The sequence below is a fragment of the Cyclopterus lumpus genome, chromosome 8 (genome assembly GCF_009769545.1).
Source record: "Cyclopterus lumpus isolate fCycLum1 chromosome 8, fCycLum1.pri, whole genome shotgun sequence".
Classification (NCBI taxonomy): Eukaryota; Metazoa; Chordata; class Actinopteri; order Perciformes; family Cyclopteridae; genus Cyclopterus; species Cyclopterus lumpus.
The window spans coordinates 6,769,022-6,793,814 of NC_046973.1; the positions used below are offsets into that span (position 1 = coordinate 6,769,022).

Here is a 24,793-nt window from a genome sequence, read left to right on the forward strand (position 1 = left end):
GTGTCACAGGATGTGCTGATGTTAATGAGCCACTGTGTGGCAGCAGCTACACTGTTTATTGTCTGTATGTTGCACTTTAAAAACAATGTTTTTACCAATTGGACCTCAGGACATGTGGATTCTGTATTTTAGAATCCGTCAGGTGAAGTTAGTGGACGGCATATGTAGCAAATTCCTAATTAACTACTCGCGTGCACATGAATGCAGCTCTCCCACTCACATATACTCACATCTTTCCTATCCATACTGTGAAGAAAAAACCCTCTTTATCTGGACGACTTCCCATCAGCTAAACTAACGGCTGCCCTTAAACATGCCGCAGTTTTCAGTGCTGTTGCTGCGGTAGCTTTAAATTCCCAGGTTGGAGAGTGCTGAGAGATGCTGTCTAGGTCTGTAAGCATTCTCATCTGAAAAGTCAAATCCTCCCTGAGGTTTTTAATTCAGGAGCTTCCTGCCGGGCGCTATTTTTACAAGTGTGTCAGTCATATCTCTAAAGGTCCAGAGGGCTCTGGGTTTACTTCAAAACATAATTTAAATGGTATCTAATCTGTAGACGGGTAGATCAGAAAGCCTAATATCAATCAGGCTTACATATTACTTATCACGGCTCACTCCCTTTCATAATTACAGCTGTATACTTAAAACAATATTACTGAGATTAAATCTGTTTTTTACACCACAGGGAAATGACACAAATCAAATGTTCGTGAAAGTCACAACATAATCACTGTAGAATAACACAGACAGACATATTGTAATATATGTCCCTTTGGCAATAAAACAATTTTAATGGATGGATGGATGCTTTATTTTTCATGGAGAAAATTCTCTCTAATTTCTATTATTCAGTGAGTTTAATAGCATGAATTAAAGAGAATAAATACAGTCTGTATCAGATCATGTGCTAAATAAAAGTGTGAAAAGGTGGTTCTGAGTAAAGTTTGTAAAGTGAAAAGATGCCAGACACAAGGACGTATTCAGAGCAGTAAGTACAACACAAATGTACAATATGAAAAGTGTTGCTCATTTAGGAAATATATGGCAAAATCTGGGCAAGAAAACTATATAAAAAAAACAACTAAAAGTAAAACTATGAAAAAGGAATGAAAAAAGTATTTAACACACAAAAGAAGTGTGTGTTGGGGGGGGGGGTAGCACAGTTTTTTTTTTCTTTCTTTCTTTCCTAAATCCAAACACTATCTGGTCCCTTGATCATAATCTTTATTGTGCTGGACAGCCTCGGGTTGTGTTTACTCCCAGTCCTCCCCACTTTGCATGAGGCTGCCAGCTGGGCCGGTCCACGAACGCACCTCCCTCTTCTTGGCTTTTCTACTTTTGTCGCACACCGAGAGGGAGCCGAGAGTCTAAGCAGACCGGGTTCAGTCCTCGGGTCCTGACCTCAACTGTCTGATAGCAGTAGTCTCAGTGAGGATTTATTACGAGTGTGAGGACCGACTCCGACTCTGACTCGCGAGTGGAAGTGGACTAGAGAGTGGGACAAACACCAGCACCGTTTCCCACGGACTAATCTCCCCAAGAGGGCGGGGGTTGGGTGTTTTTACTTGAAGGGGTACCACTCATTCTCGCACACGCACGCACGCGCACGCACACACACACACGTACACACACACACACACACACACACACACACACACACACACACACACACACACACACACACCACTCCCCAGCAGCATACTGCACAGGTCGTGGAGTCATTCCCACTTTAAACAAGACGTTGAGCCATGCCGAGCAAGAGCCAGCATCTGCGCCCGCGGCTGTGCACGCTGGAGAAGGGGGACAACGGCTACGGCTTCCACCTCCACGGGGAGAAGGGTAAGACGGGGCAGTTTATCCGGTTGGTCGAGCCCGACAGCCCGGCTGAAACGTCCGGGCTCCACGCCGGGGACCGCCTGGTGTTTGTGAACGGGGAGGACGTGGAGAACGAGAGCCACCAGCAGGTCGTGTCCCGGATACGAGCCACCGTGGGCCGGCTGGTGCTCGTGGTGGTGGACCCAGACACCGAGCAGCTGCTGAAGAAACACAACATGAAGTGTCTGAAGGAGTACGTCAGCGACGGTATCCCGTTACCTTTCGACGAGGAGGAGGAGGAGGAGGTGATGGTGGAGGAGGTGGTGGTGGTGGAGCAGCGGGAGGTCGGGGACGCGGACGGGACGATAAACGGGGATGAGCGGCACGACAAAGGGGGTGAGGAGGAGGAGGAGGAGGAGGAGGAGGAGGAGGGGACACCCAGAGAGTCCACACCGGTCCCGGAGAGGAACGGCGGGGAAATCCACGTGCACGTCGAGAAAAAGCTGAGCATCAACTCTGAGAAGGTGAGTCAAAGTTGAAAACAAGTTGCTGCACTTGCTGTGCTACACTTTACAATATAAAACTAAAGACTTCAATGAAAAGTCCCTGAACGCATCACCGAGGGAGAGAATAGGTGCTCTATGTCTAAAACACGGATAACAGCTGCACCCACAGGGTCAGCTGGCCGGACTGGTACTGTAGGTGAGAGGACCAACAACAACCTGGTTCAACTTTCTCCTCTCAAATAATATCACTGTGACATTTTTTCTGCAGTCACTTAAAAAACGTGAGGCAATGTTGTGATCAAGGTTAAACGCATTAAGTCAGCATCAATGGTGTTGTTTCCTTTTAGAAAACCACCATAACACAGATCTGGCAGTCCCGAGCCCTCCACAACAAACTACTGGAAATACTTTTTTATTTTAAACTTTGATCTTTGTAAAACATTGTGGGCTCATTCTCACTCTGCAGTGGCCACTTGTTGTTGTTGTTGTTGTTGTTGTTGTTGTTGTTGTTAGACCGGGAGTGTTTGTGTGTGTGTGCGTGTGTGCGTGTGTGTGTGTGTGTGTTTGTCTGTGTGTTCGGCTGTGAGGGGTTCATTAAAAAGCACTCGAGGAGAAGAGGTCCCCCCCTAGTCTGGAACATCTGTGGCCCTCGCTGCTTCATCCCGGATGTTTACCCCTGAGGCTGTTTCTGTCCCTGTCCAGCTCTCCTGCTCCGTCACTTCTCTCCTGTAGGTGGAGGTGAGGGGCTGGGGGGGGGGGGGGGGGGGGGGGGGGGGGGGGGGGGGGGGGGGGGGGGGGGCACAGTGTGCAGCTCCACTCTGTCTGGCAGATAGCATAACCTGTGTGGTTATTAATATAGTAATGACAGTGTTAGGCTTTTCTCTGGTGAATTCATAACCAGGATGGTAAGTGTACGCTTTTGTTGATCTCTCAAGATGACGGATGAAGGTCAGGGAGGTCAAAAAGGTGGTGACCCTTCGAGTCAGTTTGGGAGAGTTACGGATGTGATATCTGTCGTGAGATTAATCTAGATATCATATTTTGGTTAATGTGATGATGCGACTTGAGTCTCAATTGTTATTAATGGGGTTGTTTTACATCTCAAATAACTATCTGCAAAAAAAAACAGAAGCAAATACCGCCAGTAAGCATCTTTCCCCAAATGTCTACCGTATCTTTTAAAAGAAGTTGGGACAGAAACCAAAAGTTATTATCACCAAAGATAAGTTATTATCACCAAAGATAAGTTATCACTTGTTTGATTAATGGTGAAATATCAGCATCTTCAAATATCTACATTTTAGAAGCTGTAATAAGATTTATTTTGGGGGGTACTTCAGAAAGTATTTGATATGCATAAAGAACATCTCTGTCTTCTTGGTCATCATATTCAATGAATATATTTATTTTCAAATGTTTTAATTTATAAGAATGCCCCTCAGTTGTGCTAACAAGGAAAACTGATGCTGCTCATCCTGTTTCCTGTTCGGAAACTCTCCTCAAGCGCAGCCTGAAAAAACACATTGTCGCTGAGCTTTGGTCGGGGCCTGAGGATTGTTGTCGAGCTTTGACATTTCTCATCGGTGGCCACTCACTACTTCCTTACATCCTATTTCTTTATATACAGTATATGTATATATAATAACAGTGTAATGAAAGCGTTTACACAAGCAGAGCATGCATGTTATGTTTCTGGTACTTGTGTTCAGCTCTCAACAAAGGACAAACAACAGCAGCAACAAAATCCTTTTCCCCTCTCGGGTTTTTACTACAACAAACTGTTGACATTAGGTGAAAGATCCAGAAGGAGTCCTGCTGAGCGGCGAGCCCGGTGTCTTGTGACGGGAAGGCGTGCAAAACCAAGATGTCACAGGCTGCAGACGTTACCTGGGGACAGAGGATACGGTGGAGCGAGTGTGTAAATTGGACTCGAGGGATGCTGTTTGGAGTGTGCTGTGTCTCCATGTTACAGTCTGAGCCACATCGGGGGAGGGGGTTGGGGGGGGGGGTCTTTGCAGTGGCTCCACTCTTTCTGGAATTTTCTCCCAACATCCTGCCCGGCATTCCTGTGCCCAAGCCCTGTGGCCCCGACCAATGACACACACACACACACACACACACACACACACACAGTTACACTGACGTCCGCACTCCGCCCATCTGGCCTTGATGTGACGCTTCCCCCCCCCCCCCCCCCCCCCCCCCCCCCCCCCCCCCCCCCCCCCCCCCCCCCCCCCCCCCCCCCCCCCCCCCCCCCCCCCCCCCACCCCCAGCCCCTGCCATGGTTACACTGATGTTGTGTGTGCATGTGCAATGCATGTGTAGCGTATGTAAGTGTGAGGATGGAGGTAGGCGAAAGTGAGACAGTGCAGAGGAGGTGTGAAAAAAATGACACAGAGGAGTGACGCAAGGGTCAAAACATGAAGTGCGGCCCGGGAAGAAAATAACAGCCACTGTCATCATCGCGGAACAAAACACACACACACACACACACACACACACACACACACACACACACACACACATCGCTGGTCCAAAGGTCGTTGTTTTGTTTGACAGGCAGTAAAACCTTTACTCTATTGCTATTGTTGAGGGCAATAATGAAGTAACAGTGGTCGCTCTCAGCTCGCATTACAGAGATCCATCAGCTTATCCAGGGAAATCCTTCGGGAACAAGTTTACATTTTGTGGCTGTGATGACGTCCATCTTTATTACCACCGTATTACAATTATTACAATGGGTTCCATGCAGTGCATTAAGATGTGGCATGTATCTTTCTGAATGAACAATGGGAATTATGTCCTCCACTGAGGGGATCTTCTTATGGCCAGCAAGAATTAGAGGAATGAAAAATAAGTTTGACTATTATTACGTGCACCGGCCATGTTGTTGTTGTTACACCGACTAGATCTTCAAATGTCTTATTGTGTCCTACCAATAGTCCCAAAATCCAAAGATGCCAGATATACTGTACATATTTCAATACACTATAAAATGGGCGATTCATCTGTAAAGAACCATTTTGCAGCCAAACCCATGAAAACGTATTTTCTCAGGAGCTGCGTGTCTTTCGCCAAACGTCTCTTTGCGGTTTCTTCAGTGATTCATTCAGATTCAAGAGAGAGTGTGATGGTGAGAAGTGTTTCTGGGAGTCTTCCCGACTGGCTGCCGGCTTCTTACATAACTCTCGTCTTCAAGCGCTAATGACAGGAGAGGAAGCGCGCTGGTGTCAGATGTAGCTGAATGCGGCTGGATGAGATCTTAGAGGAGTGCGGCTGTGTGTGACATTATCTGCATTGTCGGCATAGAGGACACTGCTTCGAGGCCCGCAGTGAGACAAGGAGGCGTCTTCGTGTCCTTGTGCTGGTCGTCACTTCCCTCCTCGAATCTGAGCCTCTAATCTGCACGTTCATATAAAACCTGATTAAAGAGCTTGACGCCTTCCACTGCTTTCACCACACACGCTTGGCTTTTTGCACTGGCTTTACATAGTTGGTCCTTTAACTGTGCACCAACATGTTTTCTCTAAACAAATCATGCTGAATCTGTTGTGTGGGAGGATTCAGTCCCTATATGTGTTGCATTCAGTGCAATGTACCAAGCGTGGTCTTTTTAACCGACTTTCCTTCACCTGGCAGCAATTATTCAGCTTTGGCTTTTATCGTTAGTCTCTGTAACCTCACATCCTCGTGACCTTTCTGTCTGTGTGACTTCAGCGGGTCGGACTCACCGTCCACATCCATCTGATGCTTTCAGGAACCGCCCGAGGATACAACTTTCTGTGAATAGAATACACGTCATCATTTGTTTGTCACGCATCAGAGGCACTAATGGCCACACCTAGAGTAGCTGTGTGAGTCGGGGCGGTCAGCGCTGAGTTTCTGGCTGCCTGCTGCTGTCTGTGGGACCGTCGGCCTGTACACAGACCCCAGGACGTTTCCTGCCATTGTTGGTGGTGGTGGAAGATGCCCCCCCCCCCCCCTCGTCGTCTTTATCTTCTCAGGGCTCAACACTAACCTTTAAAAGTGGCTGCTAGGAATCAGCTTTTGGTTGCCAGAGTCGTAGACAAATCTTTAGTCACCTTATATTTTGAGTAATCTGGTGTCTGTGGTTAGTCGAACCTTTCACTCCGCAGTCAAACAACTTAATTTGATTCACCATTGGCTCTAAAACAAATGCCTGTGCACACACACAGCAATATTCAAATAATGTAACAAATATTACAACATTTATTAGTTTAGAGGTGCATGTTTTGCAGTTTGCGGTCCTTATGTGTTGTAAAGAGCCGGTTGCCAGTAATGACAACCAAAGGCCAAAAATGGGTTTCCAAATTCTCAAAATGACGACTTCTTCTCACCCCGTGGCCATCACTTCCTGCAGCTCGTAGCCGGACAAGTGAAACTACAGCTCCAAGGTTCCAGATCCCACCGTCTCTCTCCGAGTGTGTGTGTGTGAGCAGAGGTAGCAGCTAAATGCCTGCAATGGAAACAGGATGCATAATAAATCAAATGCAGCGCTGGTTGAATAGCGCGTCGCTTCAGCAGCAGACACTGAATCATGAAAGTAAACAGTGTCTCCAGCTGTGTTTGTTGGTTTGCTTATCATTGAAGCCATTGTGACAAAGCCAGGTATTGTTCAGGCTGTGTTTGGGTAAAGGAGTGCGCGTCATCATGTTTGTCTGCTCAGATATACGCCATGATTCATTCTGACGTGTTGCGTTTGTCTCTATTTTGTGTGGTTGTTTTCACGTTAATGTATCTGTGTGTGTGTGTGTGTGTGTGTGTGTGTGTGTGTGTGTTTGTCAGAAAGCTTTGGAGTCACCGTTCCCTTCGCTGGGCTGTGAGTTTCAGGGGAAATGGAGAGTGTCCGGAGCTTCATTGTGTTTCAACAATTTGTCAATTTTACAAGTGTCCCCTATTTGTTTATGATAATGCAGCGGCCCCATCTCGACAGTGTTATGTCACACGTATGCGCGGGGTGATAGGATGATAAATACTGTGAGAAATAGAAAGGAGATGCATTTAGACATTTAGCTCTGCAGACACCCGGACTGCAGTATTAACCCAATGGCTAATTTGAATTTACAGGATATCATAATGTAACAAATGCAACAAAATATGTTTTAAATATCCCTCATCCCTATAATGAGTAATACTGACTAAATCAAATATCACAGAAATACTTAATTGATCATGTTTATCTATCAATAGCAGCTAAATATAGATAAATGCACTATAATTGTGTATCATAGGGTGAAAATAACCAAAACCACACATTTAATACTGTTGAAAAGCTGTTTGTGTTTTAGGGATCACCAGCTGTCTGTTTTTGTGTGTATTATGGGCTGGAGTAACTCATGACACAATACTCTCACAAAATGTCGCCCGAGAGAACAAAAAGTCTCTCGAGCACATTTCAACATCTGCGAAAGAGGTCTGATTACTGTCTGATAAAGAAGTGGAACAACATCCCGTCATCAGTGTGTTTAGCTGGTTGTATTGGAGCTTTTTGTAACTCTCTCGAGGCAGCGTTTGGCCTTTTCATCAACAGACAGCGGAGTGATGACAGGAAACGAGCGGAGAGAGCAGAGAGGCGAGGACACGCAGCAAAGGTCTGCAGACGCACTTCAACCAGAGACATTTCATGGTTAGCTTCTTAAACCCTCGTAGGCCGCCAGGGCGAGTTCATCAGGACCGTTGTTCAAATGTCATAAACCGTAAGAAGGCACAACCGTAACGTCTTGAGCTGAGGAAGGATCACGAGAGAACGTTAAATTGCTCTCTTGATTAGGGCAGCGGCGCATCATCAATGATATGAAACTCCTCAGTGACGTCAGTCCACACAACAGCCCCACTGTGCCGCGCTGCAGCCGAGGCCCCTGTGGCTCAGGTCAGGGGTGGAACCTGCACCCTGGGGGTGGGGGGGTGGGGGAGGGATGCTGGTGATTGGGTCTCATGGGATTCTGGACGCAGACGCCACAATGCCACATTCCAGTTCCCACTCCATTCTGCTGAAGGTTCACCACCCCGGCAGGACAATGGGCCGGAGGGCCGCGCCCTGCCAGGGGGGGGGGAGTGACTGGCTGCTCGCCCTGAAATAGACTCACCCCCCGCCGTCCACCGCCTACCTTCCCACTGTACAAAGTGCCATAAAAACCAAGGCAGAGCAAATGAATGTACATCGTGGGTGTGCATATTTACTTAAACTAAATGCTCCCAAACTAAGGAAATGTAGGAATGCTAACTCGTTAAAGTAGGAATGCCGAACCTGGAAAACAAACCTACGTGTCTGTTTAACATCGAAAAGGGTTTCTTTTCTAATTTCACTGCTCCGAGCTTCACGCCCATATTTGATAAAGCCTTTGATGAGGCCTCACAGGGCTGCGGTCATGTTTTCAGTATTGTTCTTACTTCTATTCACTTTGCCTTTTTGCTACTCATTGTTTTTCCTTTTTACGAGCACGGGGAAGAATAACGACTGCATTCACCAGTCACACAAGTAGAATCCATCTCACAAGAAAAAAGAGATTAGATAGACATGTTTTCCACTAATAGCAGCCTCAATAATGCAGCACAGCCACTAGGCACGTTTTGATTAAAGGGGATGGCTGTTTCTTGAGAGTTAACGCTCAATCACGAGTCCCAGCTAACGCCTTCACCTTCATATCAGTCTGGGATTGTGGAGACACATTTAGGGAAATGTAGAAAATCACTAAATGAAGTCAAAACGCACGGAAGAAGAGGAATATTTCCTCAAGGGCTCATGCTTGAATTAAAAGAGTGTAACATCTACAATTAGACACACACATTTAGCCCCCGACTGAAAAGCTCACTGAGCACCGGTTATGCAATGGACCTCTGTTGTTTACCGTTTGCTCGCATGCCACAGGAGAAAATCATAAGGCTGAGTGTGACCACATCATGTTGTCAGATATCTCAACATCTACATTTTCTGTCCCTCTTTCTCTAAATGCCTTTCAGAAACAGAAACGTGTGTTGGAGGCTGTTGAGCCGACGCCGCATTCAGGTCTGCGAGGGTGGAGGGTCGGGGACAGGAAGACTGGTAGAGGAGAGATAAAACTTGTTGACTGTGATAGAACAAAACTGTCAGTAAGTGTCGGTGCTGATCTGATGCAATAGTGATTTTTTAAATTTGATACATATAGGAGTGGACACACTAAAGATGAAGGCCCTGCTTGCTCTATTTTCAAGGATGTTAAAGCGACGGCGAGCCCTCTCCATTTGGTCTTATCTTGTACCCCTGCTGTGATGACTGACGTTACTTTTCCATTTCCTTCCCCCTCAAGAGTCTATTGTAACGGGAACCCTCAGCAGAACCTTTCTTTGGTGTCTTTTGTCGAGCCAGTTCGTCCCATCCACTAATGGAAGGGGGGACAGTGGGGTGCTTTGTTCCCCCCTCCGCCTGCCTCGCAGCTGGTTCAACGGTCAAGCTTGAAATCCAACACCCCCGTCTCGACCGAGAGAGTGGTGCGCTCCGCACACTCAGGAGCTCAAAACTTTGGCGGTTTAAAGGGAACCAGGTTCACATCAAACAGTTATGAAGTCTGATCCTTGAGGCCGTTTCAAAAACGTCACGTGACAATCACAAAGGAGGCCAAAGGTTTGTCGTGTCACCGAGGAACCACGGTGCCTGGCGGCGTGTCACTTCAGCGGTTATTCTTTACGCTGATCAAAGAGGCTGAAGTCACGGGGGAGCTGCCCTCGTTTATAGGAGCGACACGGGGGGGGGGAAGAAGTAGGCAGCGGTGAGGCTTGAAAGGACATACGCACAGAGCAGCTGAGTGTGACAGCTTTCAGTCGATGATCTGCAGGACTCGTGAGTTCAGCAGGTGCTGGACAGACGGCTGAATTACACGAGTGAGGTGACACGTCATTACAGGAAATGTTCATCATGTGACATTTTCCTCTTCTTTTTTTTCTCCCCTTCTTTTTCCCACCCTGGGTATGTGAAACCGAAAAAGTAGCGGGGTCAGAGACCCAGAGCTGTGCAGGAAGCCTACAGTCACAGATGTCCTCCATGTGTTTTGTTTTGTACAGTAGTTACACATCAGTCCGCTGGCTATGCATGGGGAAAATATGAAGCAACTGGCATGCTGAGTGGCAGAGCTGCAGCCTCTGGCATCACAGACACACGCACACACGCACACACACACACACACACACACACACACACACACACACACACACACTCCTTCACACACTGGCTGTTCGCTCCATGCCAGAGACCGAGTCGCTCGCAGCCTCAGCGCTCCTCTGTCGAACAGAATCAGCAGGAGAGGCTGACAGATGCAAATCTGCGGCGGCTGAGTCGGTGGGTGATAAACATGATGGATGGATGTTATGGAGGCTGCCTTTTATAACTCCCTGAGAGGGTTTAGAAGATGTAAATCAGTCAATCTGGCTTGTCAGGCGCTCACTCACCTGCGGGTTCCTCGAAGGCAGGAACGAGGACTCCGGGCTCCTTTTGTGAGGTTATATGCATCTTAATGCTGACGTGTGATGTGTTTCTTTAACACTCTAGCAGCGCAGCTAGATGGATACTGACGTGATCGGTTTGATCCAGACGGAAACTTATTGGAGGGATTGCTATACAATTTGGTACAAATATTCATGATCCACTGAAGACGCCACCATGAGGTTCACATCAACGTGAAGATATTTCGGGCATGAAGCACAAAGTAATCTCATCCCTTGTTACTTGACGTATTAGGTGTATCTTTCATTGGCGTCAACATAAACAATGTCGTGCATGATACAAAAGGTCTTTTTGATTGACTATGAACAATTCCTAAAACATCTGTGATCTGTGATTAAAAAAAAAAGAAGCTCTTGTAAAAAAAGAAGCTCTTGTATTCAAAATATTCGCTGTTGCATTCCAGGCAGCAAATATTTAGATTTGTTTCTCCTTTTAGACAATGAGAGCTCCCCAAACGTGCTGAACGGGGTCTGTAGCCACGTCACAAGGCCTGCGAGTTGACCTTTATTAATTATTAATTATCGCAGCTTCCTGAGGAAAACCAGAAAGAAGTCTAAAACCTGTTTACATCAACCTCTGGTAGGGGAGCTTGAAAGCCCTCAAACACTCTCAGATAAACTCGGTGCTGGAGCAGCAAATGCAGTTTGAGAATATTAACACGGGCCCTTGTTTTGTTTTGGAGTGATTGGTATTCAAGGCAACTGCTTAAAGCTTTCCAAAGTCTGAGCAGTGCCGATAGAAAGTACACTCGCACCTCAGCTGCCTGAAGGAGGTGGATCTCAATGACAGCAGCAGACGTTACAGTGAAGTACAAAAGATGTGACACAATTCTACTGTCTCTATGAGAGGAAAAGGTTTCTCTGTCCAGTGTTACTTAACTTTGATTGCACCCAAGCCAGCGTTAATAGTTGCCTCTATGTTTCCATCTGTTTGCACTGGATGCTAAGCAACGTCGTATTAACTCAGCTGTAAAACTCAGCTGATGAGCCGGTCAAAACAAATAGCTCACAGAAATGATATATGCATGTGTTTTAGTGCCGGGAATCGTATTACAATACATCATCCAAGAAAACAATGGTGTCATGATACAAAGTATACAAGCGACACGATACATCACAACCTGTGTCAATCATCGACATCAGTGAGATACAAACGGTTTTGGCCTAGATCGCTATGGTTTCAAGTCTTCTTCAATACAAATTATGCTCCCATTTAGAGTAAAACATTCCATAAAGGGTACACCACAGGGCAACCTTGTGATTGACAGGTTGCTCTCATAACGTTGTCCCATCTGGGAGGTGTCCCTGTCCCTTTCACAGCATGTTATCAGCTCGTAAAAGTTAATTGTAACATTTTGTTCTCCTGTAAATGTCTGATTCAGCATTTCGTTGTACTTCGCTCCACCCTTCCGGTGTCACTTCTGGTTGCAGAAAAACAAGATGTCAACAGTCAAAACTGAGGAACTCAAAGCTCCAAAACTAAAAGGACAATCCACCGACCAGTGGGTGACATCATTGTGACCACGTCCACTTCTTACAGACAGTCTGTGCTGGTCACAGCTACTCTGTGTCAGATTAGCCTCGCAGCCAGTATTTCAGGGCAGCTCGTGGACGCCTGCTTTCTTTTATTCGACGTCAAACACACTCACTTCACTCTCTGCTCTCTGGAGACGCTGTACGTCTGTGCATATGTTGGGGTGTGTTTTGTATTTTAATATTTCTCTTTCATGTCAGGAAGTTGAGCCGGCTCAGAGGGAAGCATATTGAGGGAAGATGTGTCAACAGTTCCTGTTCAACACTTCCCTCCCTCAAAGGAAAGTGTGTGTCACTGAGAGAGAGTTCAACCTCGAAGCGCTGTTTTTGAGGGCCGAGAGCAACTTTTCACACAATAGAAAATGACGTGACTTTGATCTTTAAAGTGATGCAAACAGGCCAAAATATTGACAATGGGTTTGGATTATTTGCCTGATGGTCAGAAACCTTTTATCGTTATTTGGAGACGTGAAAGTTTAAATAATTTCTGTGATCCCAAAGCGAGAACATGACTTTTAAACAGGTGAGATGATGACGTGATAGATGTTTCCAGGTGGACGGTCAGCCATCACATGACATGAGAATTCCTACAGCTTTGTGGGTCAACAACAACCAAACTAAATCTGAGGAAGCAGCACAAGCAGATGAATTAATCTGCGTGCAGATGTTTTAGGGTCTGGGAAGCGCTCTAAACAAAATAAAGGACTCCAGAGGAAGTATACAAATGATCTGGATCAACCTCAGGCCCAAGCTTAGCCTGTCTGAAAGAAATATGTAGTTGCACCCTACGTGTAAATGAAGGAACACAGATTTGTGTGTCATTCAACAGCAGATAAGACCTGTATGGGAGCATGTGGAGGAGTTTCTTACGATATCTCGGCTTGTAATTTGCTTCTACGATGTTCTCAGTGTATTTGCAGCGGACAGCTGACTTCATCAGATTTCTGCCGTGACGTTACAGAGAACTCTCATTGTCGCTGTTGTTACCACATCAAACACACACACACACACACAGACACACATTTTGACAAGTAGTCCTGGCTTGTGCGTGTTCAGCAGATTCCACATATTTCAGAGCCGCGTAGAGATTCCTCATCCCTCCACTCCTCTCCGACACAAACCCTCCTGTGTTGCTGCTGCCAGAGCTGCTCTCTCCCCGCACAGGGACGCCTAACGTCAGCCAGAGCATTTAATCTGCTTTCCCTTGTCCAACACATAATTACGGATCACCGATGTTGCTTTACTGTGACGGGGATTCAGAGCTCGCTGTGGTCCTGCGTGAATCCCGTTCTTGGCTTTAGGCCTTTGGAAGAGCGAAGGTCAGTAATCATCACAAAACATCATTAAACTAAACTAAACTGTTCCGTCTGCACTTTGCATTGCATCTCTCCCATTTAAAGGATCATAAAGGAAGGCTGTTTCTCTTGAAGTCTTGAGTGTAACACTTGAAGAAGTGCAGCACGGGCAATCAAAGACAAGGATTTCTGCATAATCAGTGACCATTATGATGAAACTGCAGGGCTCTTGTCAGCAGCACATCTGATCAGCAGATGTGACGGACACGGACAAACCGATGCTGACGCGCTACCAATCCAGAGTTGAGCTTTCTTTCACCCTTTTTCGACCAATCTTCCCAAAGTTCCCGGTGCTATTTAATGACAGGCCGTCTCGTCACTTTTGTCACATGTCGGCTGAGCGTGTGTGTCATGCTGTGTCGTATTTCCCACAATGTTTTTGTTGAGGACATTTACACAACATGGGAAAGGACCTGTAGTAAAGGGACAGAGGTTTGATGGAATCATCTTCCCATCTCCCTCTCGGCAAGAAAGCCAACAAATGTGTTTTCCCAAAAGGTCCAACTATCCTTTTAAGGCGGCACTTTCTCTGTAAAATGAAGCCTGTGATTCATAGTGAACCAACACATGAGGCGAAAACACAAACTGTCCTCCGGACTGCAGAGAGAGTGGTGTGTGCCGTTCGCTGTTGTTACATCACATGACTTTGATGTAGGTTCCCAGTTCGAAAGCACCACTTACTCTCATTTGGAGCCGCCGCAAAGTTTACAAGGCGCGTTTTTTCTTTTCAAGGTGCTTTACGACAAACAAAAAGAGCGCGGTTCATTCTTGGCGGAGATGGGTTGGGCGTTAGCTCGGAACGATTGTCTTACGTAACACAGTGAAGTGACCATCAAGTTGTACGCCAGAGAAAACTTTGAGTCGGTTACAATAATGTAATGTATTGTAATAAAGTAGCTTTAATCAATCTGCCTTCTGCCAGTGTTTTCTGTAGAATGTGAGTCAGACTTATTTATACTGGCAGTTCATTGTCTTCGAGTGTATAGTTGACAGTCTGATGTGCAGGGAGTGTCAGGTCAGATGTGGTCACACTGACAGAGATTATCCTGACCAGCGCTGTGTTTCCATCATTTCTTATTCTGACCTCTTTGAAGGCAAAGCCATTAAAGACCCCTTTTCTAAATAAAGAACCTGCTCCTTCCACTTAGCGGAAGGGAGGTTCTGGAGTCGAGCCAGAGTTTTTTCCTGGATGACAATACGGCTCTCACTCTTCCTGCCATCCCTGAGTGGGACTGGACGGGACGGGCGAGGGGAGGCGGTCAGAGGTCAGCGCCCAGCTTCCATTGTCCTCCTCGGAGCCTGGGGCGAGCAGGGAGCGGACCACACCGGAACCGGTCCCTTCCTCAAGGCCAGAGCAGCGCCTCCCCTCCCCAAATTCTCCGCAAACCCTCCCAGCAGACCTCCAATCACATGCCTCCAAGACCCTCTTCCTTCCTGGCGAGCAGTCTGGAGTCACGTAGAGTCCAACAGCAGCTTCGGTGTACACTAAGATTGTTAAAAACACACTCCGCGACACACCAGCAGCCACCTGTATGTTCAACCTCGGCTTTATATTCATGGTTAACGACTCACTGGAGCTCTCCGTAATCTTTGTGCCTCTCGTTCTTCCTGAACCCATGGTGGAGGTATTTATTCTTTTAATAAGCTGCTGTTCAGGTCTGTAGGTGTGTGTTCCATCACGGTGTGTTAACACACGGCCTCTTGGTTTCTCTCCGCTGGTCTCTTCCAGGAGGTGTTGTGCACTGAGCTGCGGCCACGTCTCTGTGTGATCCAGCGAGGGCCGAGCGGATATGGCTTCAACCTGCACAGCGAGCGGGCGCGGCCGGGCCAGTACATCAGAGCGGTGGATGAAGACTCTCCAGCAGAGAGGGCGGGCCTGCTGTCCAAGGACAGGATAGTACAGGTACTTTGATAGGGCCTAGGCCTAACACTGTGACCCCATGCAGGGCAGTAGCTCAGTACGGGGCGATAAGACAGATGTTATCGTTCTGGTGAGAAGATTTTCTAGTTCAGAAACTCCTTGAATAGAAAGACAAGTCTTGGTCAGACGCATTAATGTCAGTCCATGGTAGTTTAAGGTAATTTACCTTAATTAATTGTCCTAAACAGAGTCATATTTATGGGAATGTAACTAAACTAAAAGTTACACAAAAATACTCGTCCTTATTGATCTGCCATATTTCTGCTCCGTAGGGCTTTTTTTTTACTTGGATAAAAATAGAGAAGAATGGTTTAATGTGTAGTCAGACGTCACCTCCATGCAAAAAAGTATGAGATAGGAAGCCTTTTGACATAAAGTATTATTTCATTATTTGTTCATACCGTTCTAGTGCTCCACTAATTCATTGGTTATAAGGTGTAAAAATGTACCCAAAGTACTGCCTTTTCTAAATAAGAGATACCAATATAGGGTCTTAAAATATACATTATTCATTTTTTTGAGAAAAGTGAAGCAGGTCTTCTGGTCCTCAGAGAGGTCAGCTCTTCTCCCAAAGATAACTGTGTTCAGAGGAGTGGGTTGTGAACTAACAGCCACTCTGTTGGGTCTTAAACCCACATACAGGACTGTGGTGAAACCCTCACTGGTAGCAGACTCACGCCACAATAATCAGCTCTCATGGTCTGGGGTCTGTGTTTTTATTGTTTTTATGTTCTTATTATATTATTATACGCCGTAGTACAATCAGCCGTAGTTCGTCAGTGGTGGGGAGGGGAATGCTCTGAAGCAATTTTTACCAAAGCCAAACGAAGGAATCAAATGAGTCCATCACAAGACGCCATTGGGCCCAAACATATTTTTTCCCATATACTTACATTGGGAAAGAGACGTCTATATAAGAGAAGTCTGTATAACTTTTCTTCAGGTAAATCAACGCCCTAGTACGAACACTTGACACTCCCAAAAGTTGTAAAATGCATTAATGGCTAAATCCTTCGTTCATGTGAATGAGCCTGAGAAGGAGGCTGGTCCGCGGGTTTAAAGAAAACGACAGTGCTCTATGCGCCCCGGGGACGCAGAAGAAATTCTTCTGATTTTGATACGCAGAAGCCAAACTTCTTTTGCTTCATGTGCCACTGAGCAGCTTTCATAGGAATGTAATGCTCCGATGCTCTATCCAGATCTCTTTACAGCCCGTCATGAACTAATGATATTGGGAAACCTTGACATAGAACCTTTGCTCTAAAAGATATTTCAGCCATAAAACCTTGTGGTTGTAATATCATACAACCATACAGTGCGTCCACTTATTATTTTGACAGAAGAAGCACAAGCAACACGACTTATTCATGTCTCAGTCAACATGACTCATTCAGTGCCGCACGTTATTCCAACAAAATCAGAGCGGCGGCATATTCACTGAAGTGGACTATCAGCGCGCCTCCCTTCGCTTCCTAACTACAGCGAAAGGAAAAGGAAGAATCAGTAGAGAAGGAGGACAGAGGGATTAAAAAGTCCCACAGAGACTGGGGTCCATATGAGAGTCTGGCGAGGGATTTCAAGTCCCCCAGAGGGCCCCAGACAGCCTCACCACCCACTGAGGAGCGGCGCTTTGTGGGGAGCGGACAGCCATTGTTTCTGCTGTTACTGGCCAAGCAGCTATTGTCCAGCTTCCTCTGTGGGACTGGCTTAGACATACAGGTCCACCCTATGACCTAAACACACGCACACACACACACGCACACACACACACACGCCCTCCGAGACATTTCTCACATGCTTTCCCATGGTGATTTACACTCGGCTGACGTGGGAGTGAGCCACCTGACACGTTACTGTACACCTAAGTTAACGTGTCGCACAGTCAAGTACCAGCATGTGATTTAAAGAAGTGATTTAAAAAATCATGATTTTTGTTATTTAGCACATTGGAACTATTGTTTTGTAAGTTGAAGGAATGTGTGTGTGTGTTTGTGTGTGTGTGGACACACAGGATTTCCTGCCCTGGAGCCTCTGGCAGACAAAGTGATAATATTGAGAAAGAAATCCTTGACAGTGATGAAACAGTTTGTTCACTTCTCTGTGGGAACAAAGACAAGAAGAACTTTTTTAAATATATTTTTTTAAGTTTGAAGGATTTCTATCCATAGACATAAATAAACTAAAAACAGTGTTTCTCTCCACAGGTGAACAGTCTGTCGGTAGAAGGGAAGACACATTCAGAAGTCGTGGCCGCCATTAAAGCCGGCGGGAGAGAGGCCCGTCTGCTGGTGGTGGACCCCGACTCAGACGCCTTCTTCAAGAGGTGCCGAGTGGCCCCCGCCTTGGACCACCTGTCTGGTGAGAGGACACGCACACCAAACAATGTCACCATCACTAAGAGGCAGCACGAGTTGAGCTGCAGTCGCCCCCAGGGCGGAGTGAATGGCTGCATCTTTCAGACATAAATAGATCAGATCAGACAGATCAGAGTGGGATTGCACAGAGTATCAGTGTGGTTTGGATAGTCTCAAGGCTTAAATGCAGAGCTCTCTCCTCACAAAAGTTAAATAATCACATTGCAACACTCAAAGACAAAATACACTTTTTAAATGTTCTGGATCTTTCGACTGCATCCAGTGGCCTTCATCAGCAGATGGAGCTTGTTCCGTTGTCATCGAGACCAAAGTACGACATTTCAGTCCTGTGATGGTGAAGGCCTCGAGAACTGGCCGAAAGCTCCAGAAAAGTTCCAATAAGAGAACCACTGTGTGGACTTGTTTGTCAAACTGTGATTTCAAAGGGCAATAAATGAATACATGACTGATTTAAGGGATTATCCTTCAGTGGCCGTGTCCCCACAAAAAGGTCAGATGGGAGCATCCCAGGAGCTGAAGGGGAGTCGGTGCCTTGCTCAAAGGCATCTTGGCTCGACACAGGTCCTGCTGTACCTGCCACGGCCCCCAGGGGGAACCCCAGTACAGTCTGTGACAGGGTTTCTGTGTTTGAGGCAGGTGGTGTGTGTGTGTGTGTGTGTGTGTGTGTGTGTGTGTGTGTGTGTGTGTGTGTGTGTGTGTGTGTCTGCCTGCATCATGAGACCCCTCATGTAAACATGCTGCTGCCAGCTGTTGGCATGGCAACCGACTGTGAATGAGGGGGTAAAGATGCTGCCCTCTGCTTTCTGGACAGAGGAGATTTTTATTTTGTAGATATGTGTTAATGGTTTATGAATGTTCCCAGTGCTCCCAGTGGATTATTAATACATTAGATATTGAAAAGCCTGTGCATGACTTTGTCCTGTGTTGTTTACCTTTGTGCGATGACCCTCATCGGGGCAAAAGAGAAAAGTGTTTCATAGTTTCCTGGACTCTCAAACCCTCCGGTGTTTCAGTCCAGGATTAAAAATAATAACGCCCCACAGGGGACAGATTCCAGTGAGGTGTTTCCCAGGTAACTGCATGCACTTCACATGCTGCCCACTCAGAGGGCACCTGCCTCCGGTGACTCTTCACGTCAATAGGCTCACTCAGCCTCTCTCTGAGCGGAGCGGCTGGCCAGCAGCTTTGTTTGGTTTCCAAGGTGCTCGCTCCAAGTGGCCTCTCAGCCCGGAGCCAGAGCTGTATTGGGACTTGGAGAGGCTCCTGTCACAGAGTCGGGGACACAAATACGCTCACAGCAGAGACCCGAGGAGGACCTTCTGCCATCTCCATTAATAATCATCATTAGGGCTGAGGATCAGAGGAATGGAAGGTATGATATCGGTGACGATGTCTCTCTGAGGTGACCACCTCTCAAAAGTGAGGTTTGGGTTCAAACATGGCGACACGGCAATCCGATATGTAGAGGGTCTGTGGAGGCATAGAGGACCAGGATGAGCACCACCTCACAGAAGATGAACCATGTGTGAATAATAGATGATCAGCTCATACCTGCCCCATGTAACAGAGTATGTGTTGGTGGGTTGAAAGGTGAGCTGCAGAGAGACTCTTGATCTGGCAGAGTGGAGCTGATGGTGCAGGACTGAAAGACTGCAGGTCTCATGAAGTGGCGTTAGCTCTGACAGACAGGAGAAGCGTTGTGTTTTTGGAGTTCGATGACTGATCCTTGTGTCGTTTTCATGTCTGCAGGTCCGCTGCCTGAGCCGGTCATTAATGGAGGAATGGATGAGAAGGTAAGATTACACCAGCGGCAAATATATCACAGAGACAGAGAGACATGAATTCCAGGATGACGCTGGAAAGCTCTCATTTGGTTTGGAGATCTGCTTTAGAGCGAAGCCAAAAGTGGGATTTGAGCTTTGAAGTGTGTGAAGGGCTGTCGGTCTCCCACGGTGGCAACTTCCCATCCTCACTGATGGAGCCGCTCCTTCCTGACAATAATAGATGTGCTTTGAATAATCTGCTGCCCTGCAACAGTCCAGCAGGTCAAGGTCGAACAGAGCTTCAAAGTAACACACAGCCTTTTGCTATTCAAACGTGTGTTTTTGCCACATCAGAGAACTGAGACGCTGCTGAAGTTAGTTTTTAATCACAGAGACGTGTACAGAATGGACTTTCCTGTGATTGTCTAAAAGTGCTGCCGTTCTTTGTACGGTAAACCCCACCCAGCTACTCCATTAACTTTGAATTATTTGAAAGGGCGGATTGTGTATTCAAAATTAAAATCCTCCTTGACCCACAGTATTGTATAAAAGGTCAATGGAAACTAGCTAAGAAGCTACTCTTCTGAGCTGAGGCAGCTTCATGTTAATCCTCTTGAAGTATTTGGGTGTAATCCCAAAGAGACACGCTGGCCAGAACGTACTATAGGAGGAAGGTCACTCACAAACCTGAATAATGAGTTTGACGTTTTATCGGGCTGCACAATTAATCGAAATGTTGGCATTTGATACAGATCTGCTAAAAAAAACCACTGTGATCAATGTATTGTGTTTTTCTAAGAAAATATGAATGATGGTACGATAATTCAATAATATCAGTTAATGTAGGAATTCAATTTTATTTTTTTTTATTGTGCGGCACACTTCTTAGTTCGATGTAATGACACCACAATAAATAAATATGAAGCTAAAGCCAGCAGCTGGTTAGCTCAGCATTGAGATTGGACAGCTAGCTTTGCTCCGTCCAACTGTGACACAATCCGTCTCTCAGGCTCACAAACTAATACAATATCTCTTGTTTGTGGAGTTCGTACAAAAACTGTAACGGTGTGTTCAGAGCGAGAAGCAAATTTCAGCGGCGGCTCGAATCCGTTAGACAAACTACCGCCAGGTCTGCTTGATTTAAAAACATTTTAACCTTGAAAGAAACATTCATGCTCATCCAGGCGCTTCAGTGTCTTGATTTATAAATGTAGGCCCTATGACGAGATAAAAAAATGATGATAAAAACAGAACGAGCAGAGGGAAATAGTCGAAACAACACGCGTGTTTCTAGATAGCTTAACGTCACAGCTAACGTCTGTAGCTGTTTGGGGCAAAACTAATTACTGTACCTGTTTCCAGTCTTATTACCAAGCTAAGTAGCTTATTTACATTAGAGATATAGTGGTAGCAACCTTCTCATTCAACTCTCAACAAGAAACAGAATAAACGCTCTTCTAAAGTGTCAAAACTTTGTCTTTGAAATCCTACGGCGTTTATTCCAATAAACAAACTGCGTGTGTGTTTGCTTTTCTAATCCTACAACGATGCTTTTTGACGGCCTCTCGGGTTACCTGGGTGTCTTGTTCCCTAGTGGACACACTAGACTTGTGTGTGAATCAGTGTTGATAAGATAGACACTTTGTATGAAGACACCAGAATGCAAACTAAAATAAACTACAGACCTGTGGCTGCCTTTCCGCTAGTGAAGCCTGGGCCGGGCTTCCCGTTACTCCGGAACAAGAAGTGCTCCAGGGAAGTTAATTGTTCCTCGTATTGTTGCGTAACAGACACTTGTTAAAGGGTTGTAGAGCTGAGAGGGAGGGATGGTGTGAGAGGTCAGGGACACGTTGTCTGTGAGGTATACGATGCCGTCTTTAAAGGGGTTGGAGTGGGTTAAAGATGTGTGACATGCTGATAATTAAACTGAGGCTCCAGTAACGTAAATGCCTCATCCTGTAACCTCAGCAGCTCATTAAAGCTGCTACAAAACACAGAGGGCAGGAAATACGCTGGAATTCAACCAGGAGGAGTTTCCAATCTCACCACTTTTACAAAACTACAAGTGGTGCCTTCTCCCCGAATATAATCCAAATAAAGCCAACAAATGCACTTATTGGTAAATTAGCAGACATGTTTAAAACTTCTCAGGTGCCTCTCAATAACATAACACACAATAGAAGAAAACAACTCAAAACCAAGGTTGCCCCCCTGTGGTAAGGACTGGTACTGCAGTTTCCCAGTCACACTTTCCCAGTCACACTTGTTGAGATGTGACTCTCTTGTAAATGTTGATAATATTCATGAATGTCTCAGTACTGATTTGTTAGTATGGTGATGTTGATGATGAGTGTTGTGTTCCCAGGTGAATGGCCGAGGGGCCAAAGAGAGGGACTCAACGCTGTCAGTCAGTCCTTCTCCTTCCAACGCCTCCTCCAACACCTCGCTCACAACTCTGCCCACGAACACCCCACCTGAGGTACGTCTCAGGAAATACCTGCAGCATATCAACCTCTTATGATGTCATAATGTAAAGTGTAACTAATGTCATACACATTATTTTCCCCTGTTTGTTTGTTTTAAATCATTCAGAACACCATCCCAGCTCTCAACATGTCCCTGCAGCAGGTCAAAGAGCTCGCCCACCAGAAACGCTCCAACAAGAGAGCCCCGCCCATGGACTGGACCAAGAAGAATGAACTCTTCAGTAACCTATAGGGCATCTCCGCCCAACTCACACAGATTTTATAGTGACAAAGAGACATCAGAAAGACATTTGTTTTGTATCATCATGACATTAAAAGAGCAAATTAACTATTGGCATCAGACAAATCCAGGCGTTCTGTAAAATATAATATTATTCTTATTATTACTCTTCATGCTATTATATAATCCAGATATTCAATATATATAATATGTTTAATGTGATACTAACAATGAGAGATGCAAATGCCGATGAAAGATAACTGGACCATGGTGTGTGTGTGTGTGCGTGCGTGCGTGCGTGCGTGCGTGCGTGCGTGCGTGCGTGCGTGCGTGCGTGCGTGTGTGCAGATGCATGTGTGTGGACCCTGACAGTCCCTGCTGGCCAGAGTCTGGTGCCTGTGGAAAACGATGAGGAGTTGATTGTCATGTTTCGTGTCATGACCCTCCTCCTCATCGTCGTCGTCCTCCTCCTCCTCGTCCCCCTCCTCCTCCTCCTCCTCCTCCTCCTCATCGTCGTCCTCCTCCTCCGCCTCCATCTGCTTATTCATCTTTTAAAAGTTTCTACTAACTTTTCAAATATCATCTTGTCTTCAACAGCAGGGGTGAACCCAGATAGTTTACCTCCTCGTTAGTTTGTAGGGTTCAAACATCTGACTTAACAGTAATGGTGTTATTTCAGTTTACATGTCAAAGCTCTTTTTTTGTGATATAAAAAAAAAACAAGGTAAACAAATTTTCTTCCCTCATAGAACATGAACGGGCTTTAAACTGGAAATAACTATTTTGAAGAGGATTCTCTTATATTGTATATACAGTATACAGTATATATCATGTGTATTGCATATTTTTTACATGAATTCCACTCTGAAATGAAATATCCACCTTGTATCTCCTCTTTGTCTGAATACGTGATATCCTCTTTCACGAAATGTGAACTGCCGTTTATTATGAGTAACTTATACCGTCCTCTCTTTGACTTCATGTCTGCTGTTCACATTCTGAGTGTCTGGAATATTTGTATTGCTCTCGTGAGAAATTAGATTTTTACACATTTCTATCAATGTCTTAAAAACCATAATTATGTAACTTTGAGATGATGTATTTCTAGAAGAACGTCCGTGCTTCACTAGATTTTATGCTTTTGTTCATGTCGTTGGCGATGATTTTTCAAAATGAAGGATTTAATTATACAAAGAGGTGTTTTTTGTAGCTTGTGTAAGAAGTAAGTGATTTCTATACTGAAATAAATCCGTCATCACAACAGGTTGGTTTTTATTCAGTTATGTGAGGAAAAATAAAAAATCTCTCCTGTGCTTCAGAAACTTAAGCCAACAGGCACGTTTGTGTGTGTGAAAACGACTTTTACTCAATAATTAATAAAGCAAAAAGGTAATAATCTGAATTAGGCCATACAGTATGTGGTTCTACACAGTTCATCTAACAGTGATGCATTATATCATAACTTGTTTTATCAATTATTAATGACCACACAGCATTAAATATATGTAGTACAATAGTCTTACTGTATATCCAGTTAAAGCATCGCATCAGGATTAATCCATTAATTAATGCAAACATTGAAATGATATGAACAACCCTCATATGGGCAGCGTGGGTTCTCTCCGGGCTCTCCGGCTTCCTCCCACAGTCCAAAGACATGCTGCAGGTTAATTGATCTCTAAATTGCCCATAGGTGTGAATGGTTGTATGTCCCTACATGTGCCCTCGATGGACTGGCGGCCTGTCCAGGGTGTCCCCTGCCTTCGCCCTATGTCAGCTGGGATAGGCTCCAGCGCCCCGCGACCCTAATGAGGATAAGCGGTATTGAAAATGGATGGATGGATGGAACCCTCATATGACAAAAAATCCCAGAGCAAGTCTGCATGTTTGTGCAGATTAAAGCTGGTATACATATTTGTATATCAGCAATGGATCACATGACTTCTTGTAATGATAAAACCACAGAGAATTGTTAAATGTTGTGTTCACGGCTTGTTTTCCATAGTGGCCAAAGATTTAAAATATTGCAGGTTTAAAGCATCAAAGTTGACTTTTTGACTCGTCCGTCAAAGTAAAATAATACTGATCTGTGATCAGAGATTCATCCCATAGAAAACAACACAATAGCAGTTTCTGCCACAACACTATTATCTGCTATTTTAAGTAAAAGACAAAGTAATACATTTAATAATAATAATACATTTATTTATATAGCACCTTTAAAAACAGGGTTTACAAAGTGAAGGAACAACAACAACAAATCCTTTGCATTTAATGCCAAATGCTTCCTCTCAAGAACCAGACATCATTTGGCTCCAGAAGCCTC

General features: G+C 45.5%; 1 protein-coding gene across 2 annotated transcripts; it reads left to right on the top strand.

The window, feature by feature from the left end:
- The first annotated feature begins 1,223 nt into the window (after nucleotides 1-1,223).
- On the top strand, nucleotides 1,224-23,728 carry LOC117735046 (Na(+)/H(+) exchange regulatory cofactor NHE-RF1-like). 2 transcript variants are annotated; one of them, XM_034539455.1, is made up of 6 exons: nucleotides 1,242-2,336; nucleotides 15,432-15,605; nucleotides 17,828-17,981; nucleotides 19,748-19,791; nucleotides 22,127-22,240; nucleotides 22,354-23,728. In XM_034539455.1, exons 1-6 carry the CDS (start codon nucleotides 1,746-1,748, stop codon nucleotides 22,477-22,479), a joined length of 1,203 nt encoding a protein of 400 aa, XP_034395346.1. In that variant the 5' UTR covers nucleotides 1,242-1,745; the 3' UTR covers nucleotides 22,480-23,728. The 2 variants fall into 2 exon arrangements, with proteins under 2 accessions (XP_034395347.1, XP_034395346.1); XM_034539456.1 differs by lacking the exon at nucleotides 15,432-15,605 and having other exon boundaries at nucleotides 1,224-2,336.
- Nucleotides 23,729-24,793: the final 1,065 nt, after the last annotated feature.